Source organism: Bos indicus, chromosome 10 (assembly GCF_029378745.1).
Source record: "Bos indicus isolate NIAB-ARS_2022 breed Sahiwal x Tharparkar chromosome 10, NIAB-ARS_B.indTharparkar_mat_pri_1.0, whole genome shotgun sequence".
Lineage (NCBI taxonomy): Eukaryota > Metazoa > Chordata > Mammalia > Artiodactyla > Bovidae > Bos > Bos indicus.
In genome coordinates this window covers 10,113,565-10,139,838 of record NC_091769.1, presented here as the reverse complement: position 1 = coordinate 10,139,838, position 26,274 = coordinate 10,113,565, and the positions used below count along the sequence as shown (strand labels likewise).

At 39.8% G+C, this 26,274-nt stretch overlaps 1 protein-coding gene across 6 annotated transcripts in view; it reads left to right on the top strand.

Moving 5' to 3' along the window:
• DMGDH (dimethylglycine dehydrogenase) overlaps nt 1–26,274 on the top strand; it is a 73,908-nt gene that overhangs the window by 1,679 nt on the left and 45,955 nt on the right. For 4 of the 6 annotated variants that reach the window (XR_011568719.1, XM_019968092.2, XM_070796874.1 and 1 more), the window contains exons 3-7: nt 8,024–8,122; nt 9,834–9,998; nt 13,119–13,323; nt 19,924–20,172; nt 22,837–23,035. Coding sequence is in view for 5 of the 6 variants with exons in the window: in XM_019968092.2 (XP_019823651.2) it covers nt 8,024–8,122; nt 9,834–9,998; nt 13,119–13,323; nt 19,924–20,172; nt 22,837–23,035 (917 nt within the window). In the remaining variant the exon portion in view is untranslated. The remainder of the gene's footprint in view (nt 1–8,023; nt 8,123–9,833; nt 9,999–13,118; nt 13,324–19,923; nt 20,173–22,836; nt 23,036–26,274) is intronic. The other 2 variants (XM_019968093.2, XM_019968094.2) reach the window with 2 other exon arrangements.

Here is a 26,274-nt window from a genome sequence, read left to right as displayed (position 1 = left end):
AAGATTGAGTTAATATGTGTAAAGTTATTATGGTGAGCAATTAGTAAATGTTAGCTTTTGTATCCAAGGATAGTGGCTGAATATAGGCCTAAGACCTATGTACCCTCACCTGGCTTTAGTCATCCTTTTATATTTATTAATTTAGAATTTTAGTTTAATGCTGGGCGACAACAGCTTGGCTTCATGAGGACTTAACTATGACAGCTGAGAACGTGTGACATAGCTCTCGTGTTAATTAAGACACACAACCAAGTTTATCTTGCATATTTAATGGTATGCACAATTGTTCCAGTTCTGTACAATAATTGGGCTTAGATGGAAAGCTGCTCAAGTAAATGAGGTGATTGGCAGTACTTTCATACTGCCCATCTAGTTATTTCTGAAGTCAGGATGGGAGAGGAAGTTTTTAACAACATTAGATTCCATTTATGTTTGGAAGAAGAGTTGGGATAAACAACAAGTTCCAACTATATAGTACAGGGAACTGTAATCAATATCCTGTAATAAACCAAAATGGAAAGAATATGAAAAAGAATATATGCATGTCTATTTACATATATTTGAGTCACTTTGCTATACACCAGAAACTAACACAACATGGTAAATCAACTATCAGTTCAGTTCAGTGGTTCAGTCGTGTCTGACTCTGTGATCCCATGGACTGCAGCATGCCAGGCTTCTCTGTCTATCACCAACTCCCAGAGCTTGCTCAAACTCATGTACATTGAGCTGGTGATGCCATCCAACTATCCCATCATCAACTATTCCTTGATTTAAAAAAAAAGAGTTGGGTAGTGTTACCTTCTGCCTATCATCCCTTTCTGTCATTGGCTTTCTTCCATTGAGACAAGAGGGAATGCCGCTTTTAGAGCCTTTTGACACCCAGAATGTACTCTTGGTATGGGATATAGTGGATCTCCTTTCTCCAGCCGAGTTTGGGGGAGGGCACTGCCCAGACTTAAGCCTAGTTCACTCCAGAGTCCCCATGGTCATGTAGTCAGACTACACCTGCCAACTGGACGGAGACTTCTAGAAAAACAGCACCAAGCCCAGTTTCTCTCCCTTCTTTCCTGCCAGCCCCCTCACCCCTCAGTCTGGGATGGAGGCCGGGTCCTCCTTGAGTGTCTCTCTCTGTTTGTTTTTCCCGAGTATCTCTTCTGCGCCCCCACTGGCACACTTGTCTCTTGTGTCACCGGTCCTGGCTCAGCTTCTTTCCTGGTATCTGGAGAGACGGTCCAGGAAGCCATTGACACTTCTGGCTCTTCTCCCCTCCCTGAACCAGACTTCCTAGGCAGGCTTCCTGTTGTCATGTAATAGAAAGCTTGTATTTATCCCCCACCTTTCTCTAACTCCTTTTTAGCAGACATTTGGTCATTCTTTCAACAAATATTTATGAAGAGCCTGTATTGTGTCAGGGCTTCCCTCATAGCTCAGTTGGTAAAGAATCCGCCTGCAGTGCAGGAGACCCCAGTTCGATTCCTGGGTTGGGAAGATCTACTGGAGAAGGGATAGGCTACCCACCCTAGTATTCTTGGGCTTCCCTGGTGGCTCATCTGGTAAAGAATCTGCCTGCAATGTGGGAGACCTGGGTTCAGTCCCTGGGTTGGGAAGATCCCCTGGAGAAGGGAAAGGCTACCCACTCCAGTGTTCTGGCCTGGAAAATTCCATGGTCTGTAAAGTCCATGGGGTCGCAAAGAGCTGGACACGACTGAACGGCTTTCACTCACTCACTGTATTGTGTCAGGCCAGAACTGTTCTAGGAGATGAGGACACAGAAGTGCCCAAAAGAAAGCCCTGCCCTCACAGAGTCACATTCTGGTGGGGCAGATGGAAACCAAATCAGCGATGCTCTTGAGTAATCAGTGCCAGAAGAGTAGAGCTGGGTAAAGGGATTAAGAATGATGGGGGCTGAAGAGCCTGAAGGCTACTTTGAAAAAGTGACACTTGAGCAGAGATGGGCAGAGGTGAGGGAGTGAGGGGGCCATGAGGCTGTCCTGGTGAGAGCAGGTGGGAAGATGGAAATTTTTAATGAGTGGGAATACCCGAGAGGGTGGGCTTACACCTTTGTCACACTTCTGGATTGTAAAAGGAGGGTGTGCATTTTAACATTTTAATTACTAATTTTTTGATTTATAGTTGATTGATTTGATGTAACCTGCATTTTAGTTACTGGATTCCCTGCACTATCACTTCTTAAACATCTCATGCATAATAATGGTAACAATAAAATGGCATATCCTTAGCTTAAGATCTTTTTAAGAAAAGTAGGCAAAATTTTTAAGATGAAAGCTTCTTGTTAAAAGTTAACTGTGCAAAATAATTTCTATTTAAGCAGAGAGATACCAGGATGAGTTGGAAAGGCATTATCTGCTTTGTGAACAAAGTTGTAGACTCTGCTTCACAAAATGAGGTTCATGCAGTATGAATTGAAGGTGGACTCAGGCATCAGGAGCCAGGTTATACGGGTCCCTGCAAATACAGACAGCAAAAATAGAATTGTCCTAGGAAGCTGATTAGAGGAATTCTTGCAAATCAAGGGGTCTCCCACTAAGGAGCATCATGAAGATATCCCACATGTTAGAATTTTTTGAGATGTAACTGACATATTAGTTTCAAGTATACCACATAATGATTTGATATTTGTATATATTGAAAAATGATCACAATAAGTCTAACATCCATTACCACACATAGTTACAAAACTTGTTCTTGTGAAAAGAAAAATGTTTTAAGATTTACCCTCTTCAGTTCAGTTCAATTCAGTTCAGTCACTCAGTCGTGTCCGACTCTTTGCGACCCCATGAATTGCAGCACGCCAGGCCTCCCTGTCCATCACCAACTCTCTTAGCAATGTTCAAATATGCATTACTGTATTGTTAGCTGTAGTCACCATGCTGTACGGTACATCCCCTGGGACTTATGATCTCATAACTGGAAGTTTGTGCTTCGACTTCACTTTCACTTTTCTCTTTTATGCACTGGAGAAGGAAATGGCAACCCACTCCCGTGTTCTTGCCTGGAGAATCCCAGGGACAGGGGAGCCTGGTGGGCTGCCGTCTATGGGGTCGCACAGAGTCGGACACGACTGAAGTGACTTAGCAGCAGCAGCAGCGGCAGCACCCATTTTACCAATCCTCCAACCCTTGCCTCTAGGAACCATCAATCTATTCTCTATATTTCTGAGTTCTGTTGTTTTGTTTGTTTGTTTTTAGATTCCGTATGTAAATGAGATCATTCAGTATTTGGTATTTGTAGTTCTTTGCCTGTTTTGTTTAGCATAATGCCATTAAGCTTCATCTACGTTGTTGCAAATGACAACATTTCTTTCTTTTTTATGGCTGACTAATATTCCATTATATATATATAATTATATATATATCTATGTGTGTATACATATATATGTATCTCCATTCATTTTTAACATAGAGAAGTTTTGGAGGTGATATGGAAATGTGGAAGTTTGAGGGGCCAGCTGGAGGGACAGACTACAAAAATAAAGGCAGTTTCACTGAAGTACAAACATGTGCTCAAGACTAAACATTTCTGGAGCAAGGGGAATCAGATGCTTTGGGGAGGAAGGCGCAGCTTGTGAATATTCAAAATGGAGTCACAAATCCCCAAAGTCCTGAGGTTTCACTATATTTTAATGAGACTGCTTTGTCAGCACCTGATACTACTATTGATACTAATATAGAACATTTCTTGTAGGATGGAAGGAAAGGGGAGAGGATGGCGTAAGAAATGGTTTTGGCCCAAGAGGTCCCTGGGAGAGGCTGCCCCTGGGAACGGTGCTAAAGAGGATGTTTTGGAGGGCTGAGAACTAAAGATGCAAAACTTTCCATTTAGGGTATAAGAAAACAATATCAGGCCTTCTATTTATTTTATGTAAAATATAAGAAAGAAATTAATCTTTATTGATCTTTATAAATAGCCCTTGCCTTTGATGTGGTTGACGTATTGTGTATGATGACAAGGTTGGCCAGGGAGAGGTTGACAGTCTACAGTGGAAGCATCCTCATTCTCTGGTCTGTCTTCACTCAACCATGACATACTGCAGATCACATGTTGTAGGATATCAACAGGATACTGAGCTCCAGGATATTGTGATTGATTTTACAGAAACAAGGCTTTAAATAATATTGTTTGTGATGAAAGGGAGAGTGAATGACTTTGAGAGTGTTGTACTACACAGAGATTAATTGGTTATACTGTAACAGTAATTAAAAGAGTTGTAAAACTTAAAGTTTTTCTTTTGAAAAAAGACAAATGTCCCCAGTTTGGTGATCTTTGTAGTAATGGAAATAGCTTCAGGCAGTCTATGTAGTATAAACATATAAAACAATAGACATAGTCTATTCCTTCAAAGTCAAGGTGATGTTCACAATAAGTGAAAAACAATGAATTTTAGCAAAATAGTCCTGTTGGAAAGAAAGCATTTTGAGAAGGGATGTTTGGAAATGTTGATATCATGATTAGATTTTTTTCTTACCAAAATGATATACCACCTAGAAAAACTCTCATGTATGCAAGAGATACATTTAAATGTAAATACATTTAATGTTTTCCCAAATAAGGAGTTTCAGTAGGGTTTGTATCCATTTGTTAAAAATATAAAATGTGAAAGTGAAGTGAAAGTGTTAGTCACTCAGTCGTGCCCTACTCTTTGTGACACCATGGACTATAGTTCACCAGGCTCCTCTGTCCATGGGATTTTCCAGGCAAGAATACTGGAGTGGACTGCCATTCCCTTCTCCAGGGGATCCTCCCAGCCCAGGAACTGGACCCAGGTCTCTCGCGTTACAGGCAGATTCTTTACTTCTCACTGCCCTAGCAGCAGGGAAACTAGGCTAGTGTGAGTTGCTAATAGAAATAGTTATTCTAGTTCAGTAAGAAAGATGAACTTTTCCTTCACCAGAAATTCATAGAAGAATTTGTTCCCTAGGCAAAGGATATTGGGCTAAACATTTTGAGTAAAAGTTTTACAAAAACAAATCCGTGTGACTCTTTCAGAAGAGAGATCATTAACCTGTGAAAATAGCTTCCCAGGCTGGGAAAGAAGACTGATGTAGTGTAGATAGGTCACTTTCTGGTGGCCTGACTTAACCTAGGTTAAACTTAGAGGATCTTGAGGAGTGAATGATGGACAGAATCCTAGGCCCAGGCTCATGAAAATACATTTTCTCAATTGACAAAAGATACAAGGGAGACAAAATTGAGTTCTCTAGAAGATACCTGAAAGCCAAAGATTCTCTATTATTGAACTAGAAATGTTCCTATCAATCTAGATACCAATCATGTAAATAAGGATGAGATGTTTGGCTAAAAGTTAGGGAGTCTGACTCACAGTTGCATCATTACGGGGCTGGACTATGAGAGAACTTATAAGTTGGGGCAACATTTTTCTCAGAAAAGTGGCCAAACACTTGAACAAGTACTTGATAGACACCCCAAGATTCTGGTCCATAAAAGATGATTGATGAACTTTGATGGTTTGTTTTTTTTTTTTTAATATAAGTACAGTTGATTTACAATGCTGTGTTAGTTTCAGGTATACCATTAGGTTGGTACAAACAAACTTTCAGTTTTGGACCATGAATTTTAAATCATTATAAGTAGACTTAAACACATCCTTATTAATCAAAATAGAACCATTACGATCAAAACATTTTTGCCAACAAAAAATAAGTATGTTTTTTCCTGTAACATAAAAGTCTGTGCTTCGGGGTTTTATGAGTTCTTGGAAAGCATTTTCTGCTTACCGCCAGTTGTAGATGTGTGTTCGCTGTAAAAAGTTGTCAAGATGCTTGAATAAGTGTAATCAGTTGGCAAGAGATCAGGTGAATATGGCAGATGAGGCAAAATGTTGTAGCCCAGTTGTTCAACTTTTGGAGCGTTGGTTGTGCACCGTGTGGTCAGTCATTGTCTCGGAGAAGAACTGGGCCCTTTCTGTTGACCAATGCTGGCTGCAGGCATTGCGGTTTTTGATGCATTTCATCGATTTGCTGAGCATACTTCTCAGATGTAATGGTTTCACCAAGATTCAGAAAGCCGTAGTGGATCAGATGGGAGCAGACCACCAAACAGTGACCATAACCTTTTTGTGTGCAAGTTTGGCTTTGGAAAGTGCTTTGGAGCTTCTTGTCAGTCCAACCACTGAGCTGGTCATCACCAACCAATTGTCATATAAAATCCACTTTTTGTCACATGTCACAATGCCATCAAGAAATGGTTCATTATTTTTACATAGAATAAGAGAAGATGACACTTCAAAATGATGATTTTTTTCTTCAGTCCGCTCATGAGGTGCCTACTTATCAACTTTTTTCACCTTTCCAATTTGCTTCAAATGCCGAATGACCATAGAACAGTCGATGCTGAGTTCTTCAGCAAGTTCTTGTATAGTTGTAAGAGGATCAGCTTCAACAACTGCTTCTCTATTGGTCATTGTCAACTTCCAATGGCCAGCTACTATGCTCCTCATCTTCAAGGCTCTCGTCTTTATAAAACTTCTTGAACTGCCACCGCACTGGGTCAAATGAGTTGTTGATGTTGTGAGTTGTCTCTGCTGCTTTACGAGCCATATTGAACTCAAATAAGAAAATCACTTGAATTTGCTTTTGTCAAAATCATTTCCTTAGTCTAAAATAAATATAAAATACATAGCAAGTAGTAAGTCATTAGCAAAAAAACATAAAGTGAGAAATGTGCATTGAAATGATTTATAGCATAACCACACTTATTTAAGAATGTATTCCAATATCAAATGGCAAAGTTCAACAATGCAAAACTGCAATTACTTTTGCACCAGCATAATACAAAGTGATTCAGATATATATTTTTTTTCAGATTATTTTCTATTATAGGTTATTACAAAACATTAAACATAGTTCTCTGTGCTAAGCAGTGGATCCTCATTATTTACCTATTTTATATATAGTAGTGTATATCTGTTCATCTCAAGCTCCCAATTTATCCCTCCCGCAGCCCTTTCCCCTTTGGTAACCATTAGTTTGTTTTCTACATCTGTGAGTCTGTGTCTTTTTTGTACACAAGTTCATTTGTATCTTTTTTTAAATTCTGCATCTAAGTGATATCATATGATATTAATGGGGGTGTCTTTGAGTTCAAGAGAACCAAATGCCCCATACAATCCTAGAAGAACCTTATAAATACTCCTAAACAGATTTTATTTTAAACAGATTGTGTTTGGATGAGCCTTCCAGGGTAAATTAGCTACAGAATGGGGCCCCAGACATTTAATTGAGAAAATTTGCTTCATATCATTGCTTCAAATTCTTTGTCTGGATGCTATATCATATCTGCTAGAATTGATATAAGAGCTTTTGGAATGTAGTATTTAGATATTTTCTTGAAACGGATTATTCAGTATTGACTTAGGAAATATTTGTGGGGTAGAGTCTATGTGCTCATTCATGAAACTGGTTAAGCTATGACCAAAGTCTGTTTACCACTCAACAGGCTCTAGTTCTTGGCAATGTTCTAGTTCTTCACTTTTGGAAATTTCAAGAAATGAAACAGGAGGGCTGCTCAATTCAAGGGAATGGTGGGGACTGGGACAAGGAAAACTTTTTGTTTGCTTGTTCATAGTTCTTCTCCTTAAGGGAACGCATATGCTTTGTTAGTTTGAGTCCACATTATATGTCACCCCCCGCCATTCTTCCTAATAGTGCATATTCCTAACATAAGTGATTCCATCTAAGTCATCCCATTTCTGAATCTGCAAACAACTCTTTCTCTAATAACTTTTATGGACTTAACGTATATGTTTGTTGGCTGGTTCTTGCATTATTTATGTGGTTCAGATGGGTTCTTATAACTGTCATGAGCCTTAAGCAATGTGTGTTCAAACTGATTCTGATGTATTTTCACCCCCAAAGGACTGGCTGGTACTTCTCAGTTTCTCACCAACAGTAATTTAATTCTTAACAGATAAATCATTAACATTTTGAAAATGTTAATTTTTTTTTTTTTTTTGGTATTTCCTTTCCTTCCCACTTTTAAGGCAGGTTTAACAACTTACTTTCATCCTGGAATAAACTTAAAGAAAATACATTACTATAGCATCAAACTTTATGAGAAACTGGAAGAAGAAACTGGACAGGTAAATGCATTTAACTTGAAATTATCTTTTAGGTCAGTTTCTGAGATACAGAAGATTACTGAAGGATTTTGATATCATCATGTTTCACTGTCTGTAGTGATGTCTATGGGACGTGAAATGTCTAACGTGGTAGAAGATTCTGATGAGAGTTTAAGATGAGAACCTCTAGAGCTTGCTTTTCAATCAATTGAATTTCTTGAAGTATATTACCCATGTAACTACCTGCTCCTCTTGATTTTTTAAATGAGAAGAGAATAAAAAGCAGTCTTTAAAAATATCTTTGGTCAGCTACTATATCTGGAAACTAAGAAATCAGAGCCTTTCAGCCCTGATTTGCAAAGGATCTGATGATCATACATGCCAGATTGTCACATGACTTTGAAAAGTACTTCCCTTAAAGCCCCTTACTTTTATTTTCATCTCATCTCATTTGTATTAGTACTTTCAAAATAAAGTGGCAGGCAAAGAGTATCCATAGACTGACTGAAGTCTACTTAAAATTTTCAAGCCATTTCCCTTTCCTAAAACCATCACATGGCTCCCCACAGTCTACAGGACAAAAGCCAGAGGGCCCTTTATTAGCTAAGCCCTGCCTGCTTTCCCAGCATTTTCTCTTGCCACTCTTTGCTCTGCTTATATGCTTCAGCTATTCTTAATTATATACAGTTCTAGATTGAGCTGATCTCTGTCTCTGAGACGATATTCCCTCTGGTCCCCGTTTCAGCATCACCCTCCACCTTCCCGGCAGTCATCTGCTTTGAGAAGCCATCCCTAACTTTCTTCACCCAGCAATCAGATGGGACTGAGCGTGCATCTCTTGGTTCTAAGAACATGAGTGCACCACCCTCTTATAACACGAATCTCTCTCAGTTGTGGTTGTTGCTTTATTTACTTTATTTAATTGGTCTTTCCTACAGACTCTGAGCAAGTCGAGGATAAGGAGTGCATCCTTGTGACTCTTCTGGGTCTTCACTGCTATGTGCGGGCTCTAGTTGCTCCGGCAGGGGCTGCTCTCCAGGTGCAGCGTGCAGGCTTCTCAATGCAGTGGCTTCTCTAGTTGCAGAGCATAGGCTCTACGGCATGTAGGCTCAGTAGTTACAGCTCTTGGGCTTTGCTGCTCCACAGCATGTGGACTCAAACTCATGTCTCTTCACTGCAGATGGATTCTTAACCCCTGGGCCACGAGGGAAGTCCAAGGACTTCGTTTTTGATCTCTGTCACTCAGGGCCTCGCTGAGTGCTTGGCCAAGTAAAGAACTTCAGTAAATGCCAAATGAATGTTTCTTTCAGTTCATACTTATTCTCCTTGTCGCAACATTCTAATTCTTCATGTTCCTTCTTCAACTTTTTCTTTTTCCACAGAATTTTCTTCCACTCTGTAGATGAACACCATCTCACATTGTAATTATGCATTTAGCTATCTGTCTTTACCTGCAGACTGTAAGCTCCATCCAGGCAGGGTCTTCCTCTCTCTTGTTCACAACAGCATCTCTAAGGGCTTAGTGTGGTGCCTGGCTCAGAGGAGGCACTTAGTGAATACTCCTTGAATGAATATCTTTTTGTATGCGGCAAACATGGTGTGTAGTTATCACTATCATGCAGAGTGAATCTCTTTTCTGGCACACCTGCATTTTTACTGTGCTGGAGAAGAACCATGGTTGAGTGCCAAATCATGATTTACTTATGAGTTTTTATTGGCATCATTGTTGCAGGTGGTGGGATTCCATCAGCCAGGTAGTATCAGAATTGCTACCACTCCTGTAAGGGTAGATGAATTTAAATATCAAATGACTCGGACTCGCTGGCATGCAACAGAGCAGTATATTATTGAACCTGAAAAAATTCAAGAAATGTTTCCTTTACTCAACATGAATAAGGTATTTATCCTAAGGGCATTTTCACCATTTGTTAATTTTAATTAAGATTAAAAAATGTTATTTTAGACAGTTAATTAAAAATAGAAAAACTTTGTGCATACATTTTGAATGACAAAATCAGATGTTTAATGCTGAAATTTGGGTAAATGAGAAGGTGGGATATTATGTATGTTAAATAAAGCAAAAGTAATGAACAATCTGATTAGTTTTCTACCTATGACAACCAAGGAAATATTTTCAATACCTCTCTATTACTGTGTCCCTCAGATCTAGAGGTTTTTATAATAAACCTTCTGCTTGAGACATGCAAAGAAAATAACTGCGTGTGATAAATGTGTGTGTAGAAAGAATATATTAATAATTTTTTTATAAAATCAAAGATAGAAATACATGCTGTCCCTAATATATATTGCTACACAAATATCACCTAACTCAAATAAACTAGCTTGACAATCTCTGTATCAGGTTATTGATCTATTTAGTGTCTTTTTGCTGAGTGATAATCCCTTTTGAATAATAGTAAAAATGACTAATACTGCACTACCTCACACTACAGCACATAATTATGTACTAGATATTTGCTAAGCCTTTCACATGTATAATCTCATTTAATCTTCACAATAAAAATAAGAAGCATTTGGGCTTCCCAGATGGCCCAGTGGTAAAGAATCTGCCTGCCAGTGCAAGAGACACACAAGAGATATGGGTTCATTCCCTGCGTCAGAAAGATCCCCTGGAGTAGGAAATGGCAACTCACTCTAGTATTCTTGCCTGGAAAATTCCATGGACAGAGCAGCCTGGCAGGCTACAGTCCATGGGGTCACAAAGAGTCATACAGGACTGAGCGACTGAACCTACCCACACCAACACACCCACACATTATCAAGAAACAGGAAATTGCAGCGTGGTTCACATAGTGGGCCCAAGACCATCCAGTTAGAAAGTTGGAGCAGAGATTTGCACCTAGGCTCTCTGACTCCTTTATACCTACTACCTCAGGGTATCAGGCAGGGCTGTTCAGGGAAGCAGAGGCTTGTGTTTCTCCCTGGTAAGTCCGCAGTGTCTCTGATCCAAGAGAGTTCATAGCTTTGATCTGGGAGCTGGGGTTGTTTGCCTCTGGGAGTCTTTACAGGCTGCTGCACTCCCTTGTCTATAGTTTTGTGTGATTCCAGTGCGATGGCAGTTTGGTGTTGCATCACATTGTCTGCATTAACATTCTGCCACCACTACTAGGAAGCATATTCTGTTTATATGTCAATCTTGGGGTGCTTTGCTGCAAGTCCTCACCATCACAGATTTTTCTCAAGAAAATTAGGCAGTGGGAATATGTGGGAAGAGTATTCTCTGCATATGGGCAGGGTTCCAAATCAAATAGATAGAGGATCACTGCATAAGGACATATCCATTATAAAAGACCAGTGTGATGTGTGTGTGTGTGTGTGTGTGTGTGTGTGTGTGTGTGTGTGTTAGTCACTCAGTCTTGTCTGACTCTTTGCAACTCCATGGACTGGAGCCCACCAGGCTCCTCTGTCTATGGAATTCTCCAAGCAAGAATGCTGGAGTGGACTGCCATTCCCTTCTCCAGCGGTTCTTCCCGACCTGCATTGTAGGCAGTTTCTTTACCATCTGACTAACCAGGGAAGACAAGTGATATTTAGAAGTTTACAATAATACAAATGCCATTGAAATAAAAATTCTCTTGCACTAAACCTGTAACCAGAGATTGGATTAGTAATCCAAAACTTCCCACAAAGGAAAGCTGGGCCCCAGATGGCTTCACTGGGCCCAGACATTAAAGAAGAATTACTACAATTCTTCACAAAGTCTTCCAAAAATAGAAGAGAAGTGAACCCTTTCCAACTTAGTCTATGAGGCCAGAATGTATACCAAAACTAGACAAAGATGTCATGAGAAAAGAAAGACCTGTATCTCTTATGAATACTGATGTAAAAATCCTCAACAAAATACTAGCCAATTGAATTCAGCAACTTATAAAAAAAAGATTCTTTAGCATAACCAAGTGGAATTTATCCCTTATGCCGGGTTAGTTTTAACATCTGAAAAATCAACCAATGTAACTTTGGATAAATAGAATAAAGGATAAAAAACACATGATCATCTCAATAGATGCAGGAAAAAAAAAAAATTGACGAAAGCCTCTTGCCCATACTTGGTGCTTAATAGATTTTTGTTGAATAGGTGAGAACTAAGTATATATTTCACTGCTCCCTCCTTGTTTCATCTGAGCTGGATTCTTCTTTGTTTCTCCCTCAGTATCTCAAGCCCTAGCACAAAGTAGGTATTTAAGAACAAGTTGTTGAATGATTGAATCAAGTACACATTTCCCCGATACCAGTTATATATTTAACATGTGAATTTATTAATAATATTAAATAATTAAATATAAATAACTGATCAGTTAGTATTAGATTTGACTACAGATGTCAGAAACCAAAATAATAATGCTTAGACAAGATAGGTGTTTATTTCTCTTTTATTTAGGTAGTCCAGGGCTTGAATGGTGACTCTTCTCCATGAAGGCTTCAGGGACCCAGTTGCCTTCTAAATCATTGCCCTGCCATTCCTAGGGTGTGGCTCTTTTGTTCTTATTCCAGGATGGCAGCTAGAGCACCAACCATCATGTCTGCCTCACAGGCAGCAGGGTGGAGGAAGGGACAAAGAAGGGACAAGAGGCATATGCCAGTTGTTTTTTAAAAATGATTCATGTGACTGTGATACTTTCATTTGCATTTCATTGACCAGAATTTTGTAACAGTTTCAGTTACCAGCTGGAACGAATGGCTGCCAGCTATTGGACACTCTTTGTTCTTAGTGGTTATGTGTCTAAAAAAACATTTGTCTTCCATTGCTTTCTAGGGGAGGCAAGAATGAATGTTGGAGACAATTGCAAACTTCTTTCAAATAGCTTGTTTACTTGGCTCTAAATGTGATTCCTACCTAGGTCTGACCTTGGACAAGGAAAATAAAGTGAAGATGGAGCAATCTGATGCCATGATGCATTTTTAAAGTTAAGCTTTACTAAGTATTTGCTGGCAGGATAGTGAGTGAGTATATATATATAAATTCATTTGAATATTGACTCTTGTATGATCCATTTAGATTTTAGCTGGACTGTATAATCCTGGAGATGGTCACATTGATCCGTACTCTCTAACTATGGCCCTGGCGGCTGGGGCTAGGAAATATGGTGCCCTTTTAAAATATCCTGCCCCAGTGACTTCTTTGAAACCAAGGTCAGATGGAACATGGGATGTTGAAACACCACATGGATCTATGAGAGCAAATAGAATTGTGAATGCTGCAGGTAAGCATCTTTTCCAATAGTGGGTTTTTGTTTTTTTTCAAGTGGCAAAGAAATAAGATATTTAGCTATAAAGTAATGTTTTATACTCTAAACATTGTTATGAAACACTGTGATGCTCTCATGTTGAACATTTTGTCTGTTTCTGAGCTACAAATCTCTCCCTCCATCACCTTGTTCTTCATATGTGAGATATGATGCTGCCCTTGGTTATCCATAAGAAGTTGGTTTTCCATCTTATTCTGTTCCGGGTCATATTTTGCCAAACTATGCTTCTTTTTCCTTCCTAAATTTTTGCCTTCTTTACAATAATAACCAAATTCTAATGTTCAAATTCATGAGCATTGTCTTTTTGATTTTTAGAGCAAATTTGATCATTTGTATCCTTTCTTATCCATTTTGATTACTTGACTCTATTCAAAAAACTTTTAACTCATTAATGTATTGCATAATCTTTTCTTTAGTATGCTCTGTTACAATTTAGACTCAGAATGTTGAAGCCAAAAGGGATATTTGAGATAATCTAACAACTCACTCATCTTCCATTTGTGAAGATCAAAGTCCAAGAAGTTTATGTTTATTGCAAAGTGACAATTATGCTAATTGGCAAAATGACAGTTGTGTCAAAACCAGGACTTGAACCTGGGTCTTTGGATTCTTGAGTTAACATACTTTCTATCAGGTCCTTCGCCTATGAAGTAATTTTCAAATAACACACTAAAAATAAATTATTGTGCAAATGAAACTGCTTGTGCAGTCTAACCTGGGATAATAATTTATATTTACCTATGGTACATAATGGTTAATTTAAAACCTAAAATAAGCATGAGGCAGCTGTTGATTTTCTCATGGTCTGCTCTTTGAGTCATTGCTTATATTTACAAAGTGAAAACAACCTTTATTATTTATCAGATCAGATTATATGCCATGAGAACATGCCAGAAGCAAGTACTCTTAGGATTCTTTCCTTTAGATTGTATCTTCTGTTTGATGTTATTTTTTTAACAAAACATTTTTAGTGACCCTGGAAAAAGTAATGTCTTCAATATTTAAGAGTTTATGTTAGTATTTCTGACTCTTTCCAATCCATGCTCCCATTTGTAAAGCATAAAAATCTCATTCTTTGCCATCATTTGAAATTCTAAATAATGTAAGATGACTTGCCTAAAAAATAAAAGCAAAAGCATTGCTTTGTTTTTGAACTTCACTTGCCCCGCCCCCAAGGAAATCTCCATCAGGAACTCCCTCCAACCCTCCCCTGTCCCCCATCACTGTCCTTGGGCACACCTGGTCTAAATTCTGCCAGAAGATCTAAGGCAATAAAACTGTTCGTTCTCTTTTTCCAAGTAGCAAAAATTCTTTGTCATCTTGCAACTTTCTTTATGGTCTCATGAATTCAGCCTCTAAAAACATTTGACAGTTTTCATAGTGATAGTAAATACTAAACAGACATTCTCTGACTTCTTATCCAGCACCTGTGACAGACATTGCTCATTGATCACTGAACTCATTTCAGAGAGACTTGGACAAACCCCATGATTTTTCTTACACAATGGTTCAGGCAGCCACATGCTCTTAACTGTTTTGAGAAATAACATAGAAGACCTTAATTTAACACATTTATCTCTTATTTTCCTAAAATGGATAAATATTTATTCATACAATTCATTGCCATCATAATATTTCTTTTTTCTAAAGCACAATTTGTGAGGAATAAGGCATCATTGAAGAGAAAGAATAATTTCCAAAGAGATCTGACCTAAGTCTAGGACATTGGTTACCAAATGAGGTATTCTGTGCAGCTGTGCAATCCTGTGGGGTGGCCTGGGCAGAGGAGAACAAGAGCAGGAGGTCCTGGAGAAATATTTCTGGTGCTGGCCTCAAAAAGCAAATCCCAGAGCAGCATCAGAAAAACTGTTCTTCAGATGTCCTGCTTCTGAATGCCTTTGCTCCTGATGCCTTTAACTCAGCCACATCTGAGTTCCATCCTCAGGTCTTGATAACTCCAGGTAGCTCCTTGTTCACAGTTGTATGAAGAACTGTGTGCTTGTGCACTTGGTTGGTCAGTCGTGTCTGACTCTTTGCGACCCCTTGGACTGCAGGCCACCAGGCTCCTCTGTCCATGGGATTTCCCAGGCAAGAATACTGGAGTGGGTTGCCGTTTCCTTCTCCAGAGACTCTTCCCAACCCAGGGATTGAATCTGCTTCTCTTGCATTGGCAGGCAGATTCTTTACACTGAGCCTCCTGGGAAGCCATACAAAGAACTGTGTTGTCTCAATTCTCAGTTCTTTATGCCATTCAGATCACATCTCAGCCCCATATCTTTTTTTTTTCCCCCTTTTCTTCTCCATCTTTTCTTCTATTGGCAAACATTATTGGAGAAAATCTAACTTATCACATATTAGTAGTCTGTGGAAGGTATGGAGGAGTCTGTTTTTTAAAAAACACCTTTCTAAAGTATGGAGGTTCCCCTAAATGTAAGCCTTAGCAATTGGGGGTGAAGTTTTGGATATACCCTCTTCTGTTCTTCAAGCTAGCAATGATTGATTTTATGAATAAAAGCAACCATCTGCAGAAGGCATTGTACTGACCTGATTTAGAATGTGTGTCTGATGGAATGTTTCCCAGAGTTATTTGGTGAGACCAAGATGTCTCATAAATTTCAGAGCTAGCCTTCTGGCAGCTCTGAAACCTAATTAACATCACTGGGATATAGATTGGAAATAGAACCAAAATGTAAAAGATGTAAAGGCCGCTATTAGTTACTCAACTGCACCATAACCATGGGAGGCTGCCAAGTCTTCAGGATACCATGAAAAGGGAAGTCTAAAAGCAAAAATTTTTCAGTTTGCTGATGTATCTCCAGCACTGTCCAGGGCAGTGGGGCTCTCTTGACCAGAGACACATTATTGCCAGCTGTGTGACCTGGGAAAATTGCCCATTTGTAAAACAGATGTGTGTGAAAGTGTTAGTCATGTCTGACTGTTTGAGACCCCATGGACTGTAACCTGGCAAGCTCCTCTGTCCATGGAATTCTCCAGGCAAGAACACTAATTGCCATCTCAACAAGTTGTTATGATCAGTAAATGAGCTAATAATGCGAAGTACCCAGATAAGAGACTTCCCTAGTGGCTTAGTTGGTAAAGAATCTGCCTGCAATGCAGGAGACCCAGGTTCCATCCCTGGATGGGGAAGATCCCCTGGAGAAGGAAATGGCAACCCACTCCAGTATTCTTGCCTGGGGAAATCCCATGGACAAAGGAGCCTGACAGGCTATAGTCCATGGGGGCGCAAAGAGTTGGACACAACTTAGCCACTAAACCACATAGAAAGCACTAAACAAATTCAGTAGAATAATGATAATAATTTTGATTACTATAATTATTTCCTGGAAGACCTATGCCCTGGTCTAGGAAACACTAGCATTGGGTGTATAGCTTCTTGGTACCCGCCTTAAGATTTCCCCGCTCCTTTCAGTTGCTCTGTGGTCATTCAGCACACATTCTGCTGGTAACCTGACTTCCCACAGAGCTTGGTTTTCAAGCTAGGTACATAAGAGTCACCATGAGAAGTTTCCCAGGTGGTCTGGCTGGGGAAGCTGTATTTTAAACAAGGCTCCAGGTAGTACTATACTGTCGTACCAGATGGACTGTAAATATCTTTTGAGAAACACTGCTATATCAGTGTTTCCTGTATATCTTGTTCCTTCAGAAGAGGGAATGTGGGAAGCTTTTAGTTGTGCAAGCAGAGCTGAGGAACTGTTTCTCACCCTGCTGACCTCTTGCTGTGCAATAAGCTAACCTGCCTTTAACGTTGCTCTGAACACAGCTTTGTTCAGATCCTTGGGGATCCAACCTGAGCTCCAGTGCAGCTCAAAGGCAAGGGCAGGAGCTATTTGCTGTGATGCCTGATGATGAATGTTTCTCTTGACCTCATTTCCAATCTACTCATTAAGCCCAAGTTAACACTGTAAATTTTACTTCAGAATTTTCCTAACATGGTAAATCAGAAATGTGACTGGGTCATGCCAACATGAAGTCCAGTATTCAGCCAAAAAGAAGTGCTTAATTTTGTCCAGGCTTTGCCTCAGAGAATGTCACTGTATAAACCATCTACTAGAAGTAAACTTGTCCACAAACCCGTACTGTTCATTTAAACTCCATTTCTATTAATCACTGCATTTTTAAAATGGAAGCCATTTCTAGTGATCATTTTTATCGACTCTTCTATGTTTTTCCGATGATAATGGTAGATTATAGAAGATTCCTCCACACTTGTTTCTCTTCCCTTTGAACTTGGTCAGTGGGTGATCTAGCAAGGGTTAACGTGTAATCCTGGCAAGATTTAGGTTAACTTGATTGACATATAGAGGAAGAGAATGCCAACAAACACCACCACAGTGTAGGGGAAGACAGTGTAGGGCTTGCTATGGGATTTGGAGTAAGATAGTTATATGATGCTTATACATACATTTCCACTTTATTTTAATGATGAAGTATATTAACAAGCAAACAATTAGGTTCAGAAATTTGTAAATATGTTTGAGTAGGACAGAATTTATTTTCTTTAATTTTTGTTTTTAATTGAAATGAGCTTATTAATTACTGCAGTGGTTTGAAATGCTAGGCTAAATATTTTGGCTTTTTATATTTTAAAACTGCTCCAGTGCATATAACTAGAACATGTGGCTTTACTATATTATCCTGCAAAGTCTTGATATTGATAATCTACATCTTTCTATTAACAAGAATAAATTAAATCTTTAAATTATTCAAAGACCAGCAGGCAGCTCTAATGCCCCCAGGTAAGATTTTTGGTTTGCAAATGGACACCCATTTCTGTTATCCAAGTATGACCAGCTTAGCTGTCAGGCTAAAACAAAACAAGAGAATCCAAGAGTGATGTTTGGATGTCACATAAGAGAACACCATCAGGGTTTTCATATTCGATTGATAATTTGTGTCTGGCTCTGAACTTCATAATGACAGAGACTTCAGGACTCCTTACCAGGTTGCCCCCACCAAAAAGATAACCAACAACAACACCCAGAAATAGTTAAAAGTTCAGAGAATGCAACCTCTAAAGAAATAACTTGGGGAAGATTCCCTAATCATTAGAATGATCATTCAACATTATTATGAAACAAGCAAACAGGACCCACCATCCCCTCAGTAAATCATTGGTGGGTCAGGTGGCCCTGTATCCCTGACAAATAATCGTTTTTGTCATTTTAGGTTCTAAAATACCTTTATTCAGTTGAATATGTCTCAGATTTTTAGAATAGTCTTTCTGTAGCCAGAAAACCAATAAGATGTGACCACTCCAGAGTCTCCCAGTATGAGCTTGGGCATGTCTCCTTATCATTTTGGACTTGAGCTCCACATCTGTAGACTGAAGAGTCACTGAGGAGGGGAGAGAATCAAGGGTCCTTTCCGCCACAACTTATCTGGTTCTGTCTTTTGCAATTAGAAAAAAGTAATATTAGTTACTAATATTAGTAATATTAGTGCACAATGCTCCCATGCACACTGTGAAGGGAGAAGCAGGTTGTGAGAATGCTCACTTACCTATGGGCCCGCTCCCCTTTGCTGGGGCACTACCTCCCTCCTGCTCAAGATGCCTTCTGCCTTTGCAATAAAGGGTCTTACAAACATATCCAAACTAAACTTTTAATATAACAGAGAACTTAAGTTGTTATCTTTCCCAAAGTATATGCATTTTCAAATTTTAAGTTGACAGAACAATTCTGTATTTGTAGAATTTTAGGCTCCCAGGATTTGAAGAGAGGAAAGTCTGGGGGATAGAGGGCTGACTAGCAGGGTTTTATTATGCATATTATTCTGCTGATCACAGCTACACGGGGTCTCTTTCATTGCCTGACCTCCCTGTTATACAAGTAAGATCAGTCCATTACTGTCTTTTTAATATTTATGACATTTTATTTATTTGGGTTGTTTATTTTTTCCTTCAAAGAATTTTTTCCCCCATACCTTTGCTTATAGGCAAAATACTTTTTCAGGAATGGAGTTCCCTTAGATTCTTCAGAACTCTGGGGTGGTATAAAATATTGTCTTCTCTTCCCCCATTCAGTTTTGCAATGACAAAAAGTTTAAAGTTGTTATGGACATTCATTTCTTAAAAATTAATTTTAAGGAAGTATAGTTGAATTTCAAAGTTGGGCTAATTAATTCTGTACAGCAAAGTGATTCAGTTATATATGTATATACACATATACACACATATACTCTTTTTCATATTCTTTTCCATTATGGTTTACCACAGGTTATTGAATATAGTTCCCTGTGTTATACACTAAAACCTTGTTGTTCATCCATCCTATACACACCAGTTTGCACCTACTAACCCCAAACTCCCCTTCAGTCCCTCCCCTTCCTTGGCATCCACAAGTCTGTTCTTTATGCCAATGAGTCTATCTCTGTATCATGGATACGTTCATTGGTGTTGTTATGACGTTCTTTAGACTTTGCCATGAGTACTGAATTCTTCTAAATATTTTATTTTAATTGAAATAGCCATATCAATGGCATCTGTGGTACATTTTTATGTGAAGTGACATCTTCTAATACTTTTTCTTATTTCAGGATTTTGGGCTCGTGAAGTAGGTAAGATGATTGGACTGGAACATCCTCTCATTCCAGTTCAACATCAATATATTATCACATCGACCATCCCTGAAGTGAAAGCTTTAAAGCGAGAACTCCCGGTGCTCCGTGACCTGGAAGGATCATTTTACCTCCGACAGGAAAGGGATGGGCTTTTGTTTGGTCCATATGAAAGTCAGGAGAAAATGAAGGTTCAGGACTCATGGGTCACCAGTGGAGTCCCCCCAGGTGGGTTCCGCAGATAGAGGCGTGTGCAGGTCAGACACATATATGTTGTCCTTCCCATTGCTCTGGGTTGTTTGTAGAATGAGATGACACCATGATACTAGACTATCAAATAGATAACCTGGAACATTGGAGGTGAGGGCTTTGAGGTGAATTCTGTTCTCATATCCCTTTGAACAATAACAGCAGGGAGTAAGGAAAGAGAGTTGGTTGTAGAAAGGCTGAAAAAAAGTTCTCCCCTCTGCTTTGGAAAGCCCCAGGTAATTTTTACCTGGCCACACCAACCTCCTGCCTCCCCACTTCCTTCTCACTCCTCTGCTTACTTGGTTTAGTTTTTAGATTTGTACACAGCTCCTCTTGTGCTTTGTCAGTTGGTAACACAACAGGTATCAGAGATAGGCATGCAGCCTGTTAAGAATGAAAGCCTTGAAATCTACAGCAGAACAGGATAGGTTGAACTGCGAACTGAAGCTGTCTCATGCTGCATAAATGGATGTGGAAAAAGCTTAGGCCTCCTTGCTAACTCTGGAGGTACCATAGTTTCTCTTTCAAGTTCTGTAAGGGAGAAAAGAACCTGTTGTATTTATTTACTTTTTTTTTTTTTTAATTTTTTCATGAAACTTTTCTGCAAAGCCAGATGAAGGATTGGGTCACCTAAGCAGGTATCTTGGGTTTTAATCTATCAGTTCAGTTCAGTTCAGTCGCTCAGTCATGTCCGACTCTTTGCGACCCCATGAATCGCAGCACGCCAGGCCTCCCTGTCCATCACCAACTCCTGGAGTTCACTCAGACTCGTGTCCATCGAGTCAGTGATGCCATCCAGCCATCTCATCCTTTGTCGTCCCCTTCTCCTCCTGCCCCCAATCCCTCCCAGCATCAGAGTCTTTTCCAATGAGTCAACTCTTCACATGAGGTGGCCAAAGTACTGGAGTTTCAGCTTTAGCATCATTCCTTCCAAAGAAGTCCCAGGGCTGATCTCCTTCAGAATGGACTGGTTGGATCTCCTTGCAGTCCAAGGGACTCTCAAGAGTCTTCTCCAACACCACAGTTCAAAAGCATAAATTCTTCGGAGCTAAAATGTCATTGGCACAAAATATTATAGAGAGTATGAAGAAATGCAGATAATAGTGCTGTCTGGAATTGTACTTTGATAAGCTGCTTGGGCTACAGAATGAATCCCTCCCTCCTAGTCTTCAAAGAACATCTTTGCCCAGTTACTGCACATGATAAACCACCTTCCACAGACGTCAGGCCAGCCAGTTAAGGGCTTGGCTTTGCACAGTGGGCTCTGCACTCTTGGGCCTGAGGGGAGTAGCTCCGATCCCAGAGGGAGGGCTGAGCTGCCACCTGGGAGCCTACTTCTAGGTCCTTCCCCTGTGCCAGCAGCCTCTCCGCCACATAAATGTTGAAGAAATATTTAAATAATTCTGGCTGGAGGAAGAGCCAGATTGTTGGCTGGCCCTGGGTGCCCACATGCTCGGGTCTAACCCGCATGATCTGCAGGCCTCCCTGACCCGACATACTGTCCACAGAGGAGCAAGAAGCGGCTGGCTGGCTGCTGTGCGGAACGCCGCCAGCACCGCTGGAGGCATTCTTCTAGCAGCTCATCCGTGGCCCTGCCCCCAGTCATAGTGCCTTTCACAATGGAGGAGACGACTGTGTCCCAAGACCTTGACTCTTCCCAGTGTTCTAGTCCTTGATGTGTGTGTGGCACAGGGCTTGAAGAATGAGGCCTCCTTGCCATTCCTTCCCTACTGAGAGTTAAAAGGTGTCTGGAGTCCATCATCTGCATCTTAAAGTGGTTTTCCATTTATCCCCAGTGTCCTGACATGACTTTGTAAACTCCCATTTGCCCTTACTTGAGAGGATGAAACAGAATTTTATAGTTAATTCAAGGATAAAAGATCTCTCTTGACAAACCAAGTTATTATTGTTGGTTTTTAAAATTGTGATTGGATTAAATACTGGAAACTGCTAATATGAATAAAATAAAATGTTCTATTATAAAGGTTACCTTTCATGATTTAATGTTTCAAAAAATAACTATTATTCTCAGTATATAATATGGTAATATAACAATACTCATCTACTGATATCAAATATCAAACATAGAATTTAAAAAGAAAGAAGAAAAGTAACTTCCTTATAGACCATCTTTAAATGCAAGCTTGGATTCAGGGATTTAAGTCACTTTGGAGCACATGTCAGGACAGGTGTGGTATCCTCACCGCGATGACATTTCTTTTTTCTTTTTTTTAAACTTTTTATTTTGTTCTGGAGTCTAGCTGAAAACAATACTGTGATAGCTTCAGGTGGACAGCACAGGGACTCAGACATACATATACATGTGTACTCTTCCCCACGCTCCCTTCCCATCCAGGAGGCCACGTAACATTGAGCAGAGTTCCCTGTGCTATACACTAGGTCCTTGTTGGTTATCCACTTTAAATAAGGCAGTGTGTACATGCACATCCCAAACTCCTTAACGATCCCTTCCCCGGCCCCCTGACCCCCCCCCCCGCAACCTAAAGTTCACTCTCTAAGTCTGTGAGTCTGTCTCTGTTTTGTAAATAAGTTCATTTGTATCACTTCTTTTTAGATTCCACATATCAGGGATGTCACACGATATTTCTACTTTTCTGTCTGAACACTGGCATTTCTTTTCAGGTTTTGGAAAGGAGCTCTTTGAGTCTGATCTAGACCGAATCATGGAACACGTTGAAGCTGCCATGGACTTGGTTCCAGTCTTGAAAAAGGCTGACATCATCAGGATCGTCAACGGTCCCATCACCTATTCTCCTGACATTCTGCCTATGGTGGGGCCCCACCAGGGGGTCCGAAACTACTGGGTGGCTGTAGGTTTCGGGTGAGTATCTCTCTGTAACTCAACACTGATTCGAGTTACATATTTTAGAGAAGTCTTGCCCCATAATCTCAGGCCAAAAATGGAAAACGGGGGAGAGGCGAAGAGTTTTCTCCCTTTCATGAGCAACGACGTGAAAGGAATAAAAACTTTCAGTCTTAAAACTTTGACTTGTATAGGTTTGACAGATTTGTTCACAGACGGGCAGTGATTTCCTGGAATTTTCCCTTTGCATATTTCTTGCCATTTCCATTATTTATGTCTCCTTTCATGCTGTGAAGTGTTCAGATAAATGAATTTGCCCCACTTTTACATGGATGTTTTCATAACACAATATGACAAAGATAATTTAAAATATCAAATGTGAAATATATCTGATGCAGTTTTCACCATAATTCATATTTGTTCAACATGATTTGTTTCTTTATGATTACTCAAGCTGCTTACTATTTATGATTCCATTACCCATTTGATCTTTCATCTCTAACATTTTGTCCCATTAATTTGGTGAATATTAATGTCACGCCTATTTTACTGTCAGATCACAGTTTCTAATATTCTATTTTCCTTCCCCATTTTGTTTGGCCATTTATTCAACTGATGTTTGGTGATTGGCCAGCTTTGTGCCAGGTCTACTGCTGGGCACTGGGCTAGAGCTGAGAACAAGGCGGGAAGTCTGACCAGAGGCACAAGACTGCTAGGGGGGCTGTTCTTCTAGGACAGTAGAGAGGTTGGGGTCTGAACTAAGGAAGCAGCAGTGGGGACTGAGAGATAGGAAGCAAAATTACTTAGATTTGATGACAGATTGCATTAGGTTTTAAGGGAGAGAGAAAAGGAGCAAATGATGGCAACCTTTCCAACTTACTCCTGTGGTTGCTGAGGTCAAAGGAAGCAACAACCAGGAAGATAATGAGTTGAATTTTTGACAGTGTTAAGTCTTCAGAACATCCAGAGGTAGAAAACCAGATGGAGCTATGAATCTGGAAGGTATCATGGAACTGGGAGCCTAGGGAATCACCTGTAGAGTCAACACGTAGGCCTGTGCATGTGGGAATGTTTCTTTTGTGCATCCCTCTTACATCTTCTTTGGAGAAATGTCCGTTTGTATACTTCGCCCATTTAAGAAATTAGATTATTAGTCTTTTTATTGTTAAGTTGTAAAAGTTCTTTATTTTAGATATAAGACCCATATCTGGTACATGATTTGCAAAATTTTCCCCATTCTGTGGGTTTTTTAATTTTCTTGATGATATCCATTGAAGCACAAAGTTTTAAATTTCCATGAAGTCCAAAATGTGTATGTGTTTCTTTTTTTTGAATGTAGTTTTGATATCATGTATAAGAAACTATTGTTTAATCCAAGTTAATGAAGATTTATACCTTTATTTTTTTCTAAGAGTTTTATAGTTTTAACACTTACATTTAGGTCTTTAATCAATCTCGAGTTAATTTTTGTATGTGCTGTGAGGTAGGTACACAGCTTGATTCTTTTGAGGATAGCCAACTGTCCCAGCATCACTTGTTGAAAGACTGCTCTTTACTCACTGTGATGTCTTTTTTTCTGATGTTGCTTCTGACACCAGCACTTAGTTCTCCAGTTCTCTGACACCAACTGAGTGTCCTACAGTTTCACTTCAAATCTGCTGCTCACTCTCAGGGTGCAGACCCCACTAGTTAAGGACTCAGTCTCACAAAACCATCCTCACTTCAGATGCCAGTTTCAACTTCCAGGGATCACCTGTCCTTCTGACTGAATGGCTAGAGATTTGGAGGTTCCTACAACCCCTCCTCAGTTTTGATAATTACTAGAATGACTCTCAGAACTCAAGAAAAACTTACTTAGTTTTACCTGCTTATTCTACAGAATGCAGCTCAGGAGCAGTGTGTATCGAAGGGGAGCTCAGGGCAAAGTCTGGGAGGGAGGACCTGCTGCAGGGCCTTCGTGAGCCTCTCTGGTGCATCATCTTCTAGCACTTCAGTCGATTCACCAACCCAAAGGCTCTTGGAATGCCGTGGTTTGGAAGTTGTTGTAGAAGCTTCATTATATAGGCACCATGGATTAAAACCACTGATCACTGGTGATTGAACTTCTGGTGGCCAGCCTCTATTCTGAAGCCTTCTGGTTCCCCTGCCCCCTCTCCATGGAGCCAACTGTTAGCTTAGCATACAAAAGAATATAAATTCCAAAAGTGTTAGGACCTCTATGCCAGGAACTGAGGACAAAGGCCAAATATTTATTTTTTTATTGTCCCACAGCATCCTTGTAAAAAAATCAGTTTACCATATAAGTATGGATTTATTCCTGGACTTTCGATTTTATTCCTTAGTCTGTGTGTCTATTCTTAGGCCAGTACCACGCTGCCTTGATTATGGTAGTTTTTCACTAAGTTCTGAAACTGGGAAATATGACTCTTCCAACTTTATTCTTATTCAGTATTGTTTTATCTATTTGGGCTTCTCATATTTTGCGTAACATTTAGGACCAGCTTGTCAATTTCTCTAAAGAAGCCACCTTAGGATTTCCATAGGGATTGCGTTTTTGTAGATCAACTTGGGGAGTGCTACCATCCTAACAATATTGAGTCTTGTGATTCACACACAAGGGATGTCTTCCACTTGTTTGTGTGCTGTGTGTGTGCTCAGTCACTCAGTCGTGTCCAACTTTTTGTGACCCCATGGACTGTAGCCCACTAGGCTCCTCTGTCCATGGGGATTCTCCAGGCAAGAATACTGGAGTGGGTTGCCATGCCCTCCTCCAGGGGCTCTTACCAACCCAGGGATCAAACCCAGGTCTCCCACATTGCAGGTGGATTCTTTACCAGCTGAGCTACCAGGGAAGCCCATGTGTTTAGGACTTTTAAAATTTCTTTCAACAGTGATTTGTAGTTATCAGAGTGTAAGTTTTGCACTTCTTTTGCTAAATTTATTCCTAAATATTTTTTTTGATCCTGCAATTAACTGAATCACTGAATTATTGATTTAGTCAATAGATTTTGTGAACCATTGCTCTTTATCTATGAACAAACAGACAGTATGCCTTGTCTCATGATATTTATACTTTAATAGAACACCTATTACTAAGGTAATCAGGAAGTTGCTTTCTTTAGAACACTATTTACTTATCACCTAGACACTGTATCTGCTTGTGTGGGGTTGATGTCGGCATCCAGCTGATTGTTCTGAGTAATTTCCCCAGGTTGTAGACACTGTGAGGTGAATGGGAAGGACGACAGGTAGGGTCA